Source organism: Lagenorhynchus albirostris, chromosome 21 (assembly GCF_949774975.1).
Source record: "Lagenorhynchus albirostris chromosome 21, mLagAlb1.1, whole genome shotgun sequence".
In the NCBI taxonomy this organism is placed as follows: domain Eukaryota; kingdom Metazoa; phylum Chordata; class Mammalia; order Artiodactyla; family Delphinidae; genus Lagenorhynchus; species Lagenorhynchus albirostris.
The window spans coordinates 13,333,347-13,342,237 of NC_083115.1; the positions used below are offsets into that span (position 1 = coordinate 13,333,347).

At 45.9% G+C, this 8,891-nt stretch overlaps 1 protein-coding gene across 1 annotated transcript; it reads right to left on the reverse strand.

The window, feature by feature from the left end:
• Positions 1–1,947: 1,947 nt before the first annotated feature.
• On the reverse strand, positions 1,948–8,669 carry LOC132512800 (uncharacterized protein C11orf91 homolog). Its single transcript, XM_060136719.1, has 5 exons — positions 8,566–8,669; positions 8,318–8,465; positions 7,588–7,851; positions 6,838–6,932; positions 1,948–2,002 (listed from the first exon to the last, which is right to left on the reverse strand). The coding sequence occupies exons 1-5, from the start codon at positions 8,667–8,669 to the stop codon at positions 1,990–1,992; spliced, it is 624 nt and encodes a 207-aa protein (XP_059992702.1). The 3' UTR covers positions 1,948–1,989.
• Between the last annotated feature and the right edge of the window lie 222 nt (positions 8,670–8,891).

Genomic DNA, 8,891 nt, shown 5'->3' on the forward strand with positions numbered 1-8,891 from the left:
AGCCTTCATTTGTGGCTGTCACTTTCATATGTGACTCTACATGTAAGGGACTCTACATCGTGTCCCTGTACCGTATTATTATTATTTTAGACAATTTATTCTTTTTTTATTTTTTTTACATCTTTATTGGAGTATAATTGGTTTACAATGGTGTGTTCCTGCTTTATAACAAAGTGAATCAGTTATACATATGTTCCCTATACTTTTTTTAAAAATTTATTTATTTGTTTTTATTTTTGGCTGTGTTGGGTCTTCGTTGCTGTGCACGGGCTTTCTCTAGTCGCAGTGAGCGGGGGCTACTCTTCGTTGTGGTGCCCGGGCTTCTCATTGTTGTGGCTTCTCTTGTTGTGGAGCACGGGCTCTAGGCACGTGGGCTTCAGTAGTTGTGGCGCACGGGCTTAGTTGCTCCATGGCATGTGGGATCTTCCCGGGCCAGGGAACGAACCTGCGTCCCCTGCATTGGCAGGCAGATTCTTAACCACTGTGCCACCAGGGAAGCCCCCCGTATTATTATTAATGACTTCCCTTTTATTTCTCCTTTATATTTTAGTTAGAGCATTAGAGCATTGTATTGATTTTTTAAAAATTATGTTGTAGGTAAATGACATTACCTATGAATTGCATTTTAGGACAGTTAAGGAGGCATTACAAAATATTTGTGATAAAAGTGAGCACAAAGTCTAATAGGGTTGAGAACTTTTCTGTTAGAAGGAAATGAAGCCTTGCTTTTCAGGCTGGATCCAAAGGACTCTTGAACCTCAACTCTGTATTTAACATAAGAAAGTGTTATATTAAGTGCTGCAAGTGTTTTCCAAACAATATCTGCTCAGAAGTACAAAGTTTCAAAATAAATGGAACATTATATAATTATATGCAACAATTATATAGATTATATGTGCATTTTATTGTATGCACTGTGTATATGTATGTATCCATCTATATATCTAGCCACATCTATCTATCTATATATCTATTTATAATATCAAGGACAGTGCATGCAATTGTGTGAATACGAGCTAAGGTGCAGTACTTTTCCCTCACGTAACTGTTTGAAATAAGTATTAACTCTTAATTCCAACATTTCCTTCTAACCCAAAGAGAAGGGCATACTTAAAAATTTTTTTCAGCTGAGTTGGCACCATGCAGGACTTCGTCATGAAAACATCCTTGTCATGCTGGTCTTTCTTCAAGTCCTGCTCACCAGGCCCTCCCTTCCTGACTAGGCCCTAAAAGGGAGAGTCACACCCATGGAAGAAAGCAGCTCTTGGCTTTCTTGAGAGGCTTCCTTCCCCACTCCGGTGGAAGTCTGATCTTGTTTTTTGGCAGTTGCCATGGGAGCGGCGTGTGTTGCAAGGGTGACTCCATCACTAAAAGAGCTGAGAAGCATATTTCAGCCTTCAGTGCTTCAAACCCCGAGGAATGAAAACAGTCTGTGCAATTTAAATAGTATAAATCCCAATGCCCCCAAGGGAAGCGGGAGTTTATTTTTAGGCTACAAGCACTGCCACCCAGGCTTTAGGAATGACAGACTGAAAGTCCAGATTGGTGTCGAAGTGCGTCTGTTGCGTTGCCGGGCTTGGTTCCTAGCCTCCCGGGCCGCCTGCCCGTGCACCCTATTAGCCACGGCTGCCGTTCGCAGAGCGGGGCTCAGAGCAGACCCGCTTGCTCAGCATCTTCACCATCCCTGGTGCCGGGGTGTGGTGCGCACGGCCAGTGGCCACACGCGGCGCTGGGCTGTCAGGTGGAGCCGGCGCTGTGGGATGCGCGGGACCGGCCGTGTGGCCACAGTGATCACCAACCAGATAGAAGAGGCACCTGCCAGCACGTGGGAGCTGCCCCTCGTGCCCAGCACCCTAGTGGGAATCAGAGGGATCCTGGCGATGGAGGGCGCCCGAGGCCAGCTCTTGCCAAGGCCGTGCCAGTGGATGAGGGCGCATCAGGTCCGCGCCAGCTCCTATCCAGGCAAGACCTGGACCGGTCCCCAGATAGCTATATATACAAACTAGATAAGGAAGAAAGGCATTCAGTACCTTACCTTATAAAACATGATTAGGGCATCATAGTCCTGGCTTGGTTTTGAAATGATAGTTTTCAATTATATTATGTTATTATTGGTCATTTATTATTACATATAAATATTAAAAGCCAACATTAAGTTATTTAAAAATTAATATACTTTTTAAAAGGGCAGCTTCAGTTTTACAGAAAAATTGAGCAGAAAGTCCAGAGAATTCCATGTGTCCCTTCTCCCCTCCCCAGTTTCCCTCTTAACATCTTGCATTAGTGCAGTAAGTTTGTTACAATTGATCAGTCAATATAACTACATTATTATTAACTGAGTCCATAGTTTACATTAAGGTTCACTCTTTGCATTGCACTGTTCTGTGGGTTTTGACAAATGAATGTCATGTATGGATCATTACAGTAGCATACAGAATAGTTCCACTGTCCTAAACACCCCTGTGCTCCACATATCCATCCCTCTCCCAACCCCTGGCAACCGCTGATCTTTCGTGTCACTATAGTCTGGCCTTTCCCAGAATGTCTTATAGTTGGAATTATATGGTATGTAGCCTTTCCAGAGTGGCTTCTTTCACTTAGCAGTGTGCATTTAGGGTTCTTCCATGTCTTTCACGACTTGACAGTTTTGGTTTTTTTTCAATCACTGAATAATATTCCATTGTATGGATATTCTACAGTTTGTTTATCCATTCACCTATCGAGGGACATCTTGGTTGCTTCTGATTTTTGACAATTAGTTATCACCCCTTTTTAGTATCTGTAATTAAGAGCTTACAAATCAGAAGTCATCTTAATACCAGTATTTATTAGTCAAACATGATTATCAATGACATTCTGCATCCAAACACATTTGGACACTATGATGTCACTCTTACATTGTTCTAACACCTCTTTTGCCTTCTGTTCTTGCACAGATCAGGTACACAAAGAAATATTTTTAGAAGTTTAATTATTATAAAAATGATACCTTTTACATTGAAATACATCAACTATACTTCAATTTTTAAGTCTCAAGCACAAGAAAAAAACAAAAAAAAACCCAAATTAAAAAAAAGGATACCCACTTCAGGTGAACATTTTTTTTCAAATATGGAATATATAAAGTGAGAAGCAAGTACTCACTCCCACACTAGTCCCCAGCCCCATTCCCACACCCCAAAGGTAACCACTGTTAACATTTTTATATGTATCTTTCTAACTACTTCCTCTTCATATACAAGCATTCCTGTATATTATCTTTTTTTTTTTTGGTAACAAAATATATATTTTGTTACCTTTTGCAATATATGTGTGTAAATGATTTCTAAAGAAGGTGTCCTGCTTTTGTTTTTGAGAAAGTGCATTTGAAAATATAGTCAAATGGAACACATTTTAAATCCTCCTTTTGGCATCTTCAATAGGATAGAGACTTTTGATTCCCTTTCTCCAAAATGTTACCCTGTTCCATGGTCCCTAGAGCTACACTAAGTGAGCAGTACACTGATACCACTCCTGAGCAGGAGAGAGTTTGGAAGTTGGGCTTATTCATCTCACTCCCAACTGCAGATTCCTAGATCAGCCATCATTTATCTTCTCTTATTCTCACTACATTCTTGGTGATGTCACCCCTTCCCCAAGAAGCGACTTGTCTCTTCCCTGGTAACCAAAGTTCCACTCAGAGTTTCTCATATAGTTTTAGCACAATAAATTCTTTTATGGGGGGTAACTTTTAATTTCCCCATGTACTAATAGCATAAAGGCTGTTTTTGTTTTTGTTCTAAGCCTATGCACTTCCCTCAGGTATCTATCCTACCAAGCACATCTGCAATTCTTTGGAAAATGGGAATAGAAAATAATAAAAGTTCCTAAACTCCAGGAGGGGAAATAATAACCATAGGAGGGGCTCAAAGGGTAACCAAATATTCATCATTTCCATATAGAAGGCCCAGTTGCAGAAACCACTCCCTCTTATAAACCATTGCTTTTGCAGTGATCATTTACAATTGAAACATCTTTTTGTAGAATAAAATATGAGTGTTTTTACACTGGGTCTTTGGATCTCTCAGAGGATGTTTTATTCTTTTAAAAGCTGTCTTGAGTACTCAGGTTTGAACATCATGTCTTATTAAACTGTGTTGGGAAAAGGATCTCCTCTCAGTGGGTGCTCTCAGTAAATGAATGAGCCCCTGCATTGGCACTGGGGTTGGTTCCATTGACAGAGCCTTTTCACAGAGTCAGCTGCACTCTGTAAGTCTGGTGGATGAGCAAAACCATAGTTCAGTGAGAGGCCACTTTACATAAGAAATTCCTGCCTGAGAAATTCCATTCAGTTCTTGTGTGTCTGTTTCAGTAGGCTCTTGAACATCAACTAAATAAAAAAGTGGAAACCAGAGAGGAAAGAAGCCAAACAATGGGCATCAGGAAATATAAACTATCCAGGGAGTTAACGGTAAGGGAAGAATGATGGGTTTCATATGATGCATATGGAATATTAATATTTCATTTATCTAACTGTATAGATAAATGTGTATAATTAGGAGAGATTAGGGGTCATCTTTTTTTTTTCCCCAATCATCTAGCACTGTTACCAGCAAATGGTCACATTTGTTCTGTTTCTAACCACTACATGTGTAATACAAGGAACTGAGGTGGAAGAAAATACTACAATGGCTCTTCTATTTGTAAAATCCCTAAGCCCACATATGCCACAAAAATTAGGGCATATGTAAGTGGTGGGGTGACAGAACAGTAAAGTCAACCCAGTGCATAATCACATGGTCTTGTTATGTTCCTAAATTCCTAAAATCAAGTAGGTTAGAGGGGACTATTTTCCAGGGCCAAGTCTCCAGTAGATAAATTACTAAACACCATGAATTACTTGGCCAAATGCCTATATCACTGTTTAGATTATGCTTTGATACAATAATTAAACAAACAATTTGGTCACTGAACAGCCCATTTGTAAGTACATGTGGGCTATTCATTGGTATGGAAGGTACTCTGCGACCCTGAGATTCTAGGATACTTTTGTATATTTCCAGGATGTCCACCCACTTGGTACAAACTGTCCGAAGGGGACAACTAGCCAACTGCTCTTCCAATGAGCTCCGTGTACCACAGCAATTCAGTCTAACAAGTACGAGTAACCTGAAGATTTGTTGCTACTTCTTAGTTTGAAATATCTTCAGGTTCAAGAGCTCTGGCCCTTCTGTATTCACATCAGGTTACATGAACAAAATCAAACACCTCCCCTTAGTTAAACAGGTCAACAGCCTGCTACAACCAAATGCATGTTAAAATTTTTGTGTCCATTGGAAGGACATAGACCAATAGGTAAATTCCTAATTTTATTTTACTTCTTAGGCTTTTTTTTTTTTTGGTCTGGAGAGAAAATTGATTTAAAAAAAGTTTTGCTTTCGGGTTTTTCTTTTGCTATTTATATCCATGAAGTCAATTTTATATATCTTATTATGGCAATAAGCTCTTATTCATAAAATGCTATGTTGTATTTTTCTATGTGAGCATTTACTTATTTGATTTGTTATTTACCATTCCATTGTCCATCAGATGTGACACATACCATCCTAACTGAATTCCGGTAACATCTCTGATGATATTTAAACCACTTGTTTATTGAGCAATTTTAAAGGCACGTTGTTCGCTTTAAAATTCTATACAATCATCTGATCATTTTCCTTTCAATGTGGCTAATAAAAATACAGGAAGGGGGGCTTCCCTGGTGGCGCAGTGATTGAGAGTCCGCCTGCCGATGCAGGGGACGCGGGTTCGTGCCCCAGTCCGGGAGGATCCCACATGCCGCGGAGCGGCTGGGCCCGTGAGCCATGGCCGCTGAGCCTGCGCGTCCGGAGCCTGTGCTCCGCAACGGGAGAGGCCACAACAGTGAGAGGCCCGCGTACCGCAAAAAAAAAAAAAAAAAAAAAAAAATGCAGGAAGGGGTTAGATATTTACAGAAAGTATCTCAAGTAATTGGGAACAATTGGTGCTTTCACATTTGCACACTTCCCTTTGGAGGGAAGGTAATAAAACCCCCAAGTAATTACAGTCACATAGCCCTCCAGCTGTGTCATTCTGAGCACATAAATCACATCTTGTCAATATTACATCAGTCAAATGGGCCAAATAACAGTAATATATCTGAATTCTGTATAACTATTAATAGAGTAAGAACAAGTAAATCTGAAATCTGAAAGGGTTCTATCCGGAATAGAATCTGTTTTCATAAAAGGAAGTGAGAATTCGAACAATGACAGAGTTTATTTCTTGCCATCCACCCTCCAGGTTGTCAGAGAAGTCTTGTTAGATGTGCCTTAAGAGGATGCGGAGGAAGACCCTCCTATGTCCCTGTATCTCTGTCCACATTGTGTGTAATATCCTCCATGTCATCCTAATGTCAGACAGAGACAGCCTTTTCTGGACCTTATGGATTCTGAAGTCCAATTTGTGACTCTGACAATACAAAATGTATTGTCAGACAAAATGTAGCTGTCTAGTTTATCTACCGTTGCAGAAACAGACGCAATGCACAGTATACACACCTCTAGCACTCATTTGTCTGAATTCGACTTTTAATAAGTATGGAACAGGAAAGCCACGCTTTCTTTCTAAAGTGCTTCAGAACATGTGGCAGTGGCTACCCCTTACATAAGTCAGCGTGTTTCTATTTTCAAACATTGGTGGTCCCTAAGCCTTTCTGTCTTATACTTTTTGTGAAGTGGATGTATTCAGGAAGACATTATGGGATTAAAAAAAAAAGCCTCATCGTTCATTCATTTATTCATACACTTATTTGATAAAAAATAATTACCAGACTTCTACCATATGCCAGGCGCTCTTGTAGACACCGAGGATGCAGAGGTGAGCGATACCCTCACCGGTTTTGGTAGCAGTTGGGCATCCATCCAAGACGTTTCCTATAATGTGTGTGAAAAGAAGCATCGCTCCAACCGCCTTCCAGATATTCCCGCTTTACCCCGAAGTGGAGAGGAGGTCCTCAGGGTGACGTGTCCCTAGGCGCCCGGGGTGAGCGACGGGCCCAGGCGTGGAAGCGGGGCTGCGGCCGCCCGCGGCGGGAGCCCCCAAGTCCGGGCACCCGCTCTCCGAGCGGGGCGAGGCGGCGCGCTCCGCTCCAGGCCGCGCCCTCCGCCGGGGCCTCCAGGGGACGCTCGCGCCCAGGCCAGGGGGAGCGCGGGTTTCCTCAGAAGGTGGGAACTCAGCTGAGAAGCCGTACCCCGCCGCCCGCCGGCACCCCGCTCCCCCTTCCCGCTCCCCGGTACCCCCACCTCCCGCCCCGAGTGACTGAGGGCTGAGAGGCCCCGCCCCCTACGCCCGGAGTGGACCCGGTGCCCGCGGAGCCCGAACTCCCGGCTGGGGCGTCTCTTCCATCCGCTGGCGCAGAGCAGCCCCGGGCCCGCGGGGAGGGCGGTGCGACCGCTGACCCCGCCCACGGCCTTCACGCCGCCCTGGGGATGGACTCGGCGGGCGGAAGCCCAGTCCGCCCTCGGGGCCGCGCGTCAGGTAAGAGGGTATGGGCCCTGTACCCGTCCCGGGCTGCGGCGCGAGACCAACCTTTGAGGCGCAGGCGTTCTCCCAGAGCCGCAGCTGATGTGTAGGAAGACCTGCGCGCGGCGTCTTAGTCCGGGGAACTTTGGCCCTTCGTCTCGCCCCTGCCCTCCGCTCGGCTTGCTCGGCCTGGCGTGGGTGGGGAGGGGCCGACTTGCGCGGCCTGAGGGGAATCGGGGGCGGGGAGGCGCAGGGTCCCGGCTGGGGTGGCAGCGCCCCTCGTCCTGACGGCGGGGAAGGGCCGAGGGAGGGCTGTGCTGGGTTCCGGGGCTGGACCCGCCGCCGTGGGACTTAGCCTCTCCGCCTCCTAACCTCCCCTTTCCTGCCCTTACAGTAGGTTCCAATAATATTTAATTGGCTCTTGGGTTTAGAACTCATCCATAGGCTCGCAGGTCCCTTGATTCAGCCAAGTTCCTCTCCGCTCCTTCCTCGGTTAGAGAAAGTGCCGGGGGGGGGAGGGGACGGGGGAGGGGACTGGAGGGACCCCCGAAGCGCTGGCCTGAGCCGACTGAAGAGGCCGGGACCCGCGCCGTCACAGACGCCAGAGGACCCTTAGGGCGGAGTCCAGGGGCACAGGAGGTGGTCCGAGCCGCGTCGAGTGAGTATTGATCACCGTCGAGTGAGGAGCGGGCTGACCCCTGAGAAGCACTGTGAGGAAGATGCGTTCCTCATCCCCTCGAAGGAAGTGGGTGGCCTTTAAGGCTCTAGTTCCCCCACGCACACCCCACCCCCCGACCTCCAGGCCCGAGTGGCCCCTGGCGGCCGTGCAAGCCTGGCTTTCAGTCCCAGAACTTGCCAGCTCCACGAAGAGTCCGGGCTGCAGAGGTGGCCCCTGGGGGCTAGAGCTTAAGAAGTGCTGCACACCCCCGGGGGGTGGGCGGGTCCTGGAGGTGGAGGGAGGAAGGGTGGACGGAGTAGTGGGGCGGAGTAGGGAGGGGTGAGTGCCCTGGGAGACTTTGAGAAATACCCCCCGCACCCCCGCACCCGCGACGGATCCGTTGATGCCGTAGGATTCCGGCGCCTTTTGGGAAGAGGTGCCTCTGCTTCTTCACTGCTGTGTTCAGAACGATGCAAAACCAACTCTTCATCCTCTTGCTGCTTTGCCAGGAGTTTTAAAGCACTGCTCTATTCTTGGCTCACTTGGTTCTTGGTTCCCCAAATAGCAGTTTTGAGCTGTCGAAGGTATTTATAAGTGTTCTCCTTAAACTGAGACTGAACCCTACTCTTCTGGAAAAACTACCCTAACTTCAGAGGAGATATTCTTTTCTGCCCATTCCTTCCTTCTGCTGCCCTCTTAATCCGTGTTCTCA

Coding starts and splice junctions, on each gene's coding strand:
- LOC132512800 (XM_060136719.1), bottom strand. CDS start 8,669: ATGAAGAGTTGGTTTTGCATCGTTCTGAACACAGCAGTGAAGAAGCAG. Junction 8,466..8,565: donor CATCAACGGATCCGTCGCGG/GTGCGGGGGTGC, acceptor CTCCACCTCCAG/GACCCGCCCACCCCCCGGGG. Junction 7,852..8,317: donor GGGGCCACTCGGGCCTGGAG/GTCGGGGGGTGG, acceptor CGGCGGGTCCAG/CCCCGGAACCCAGCACAGCC.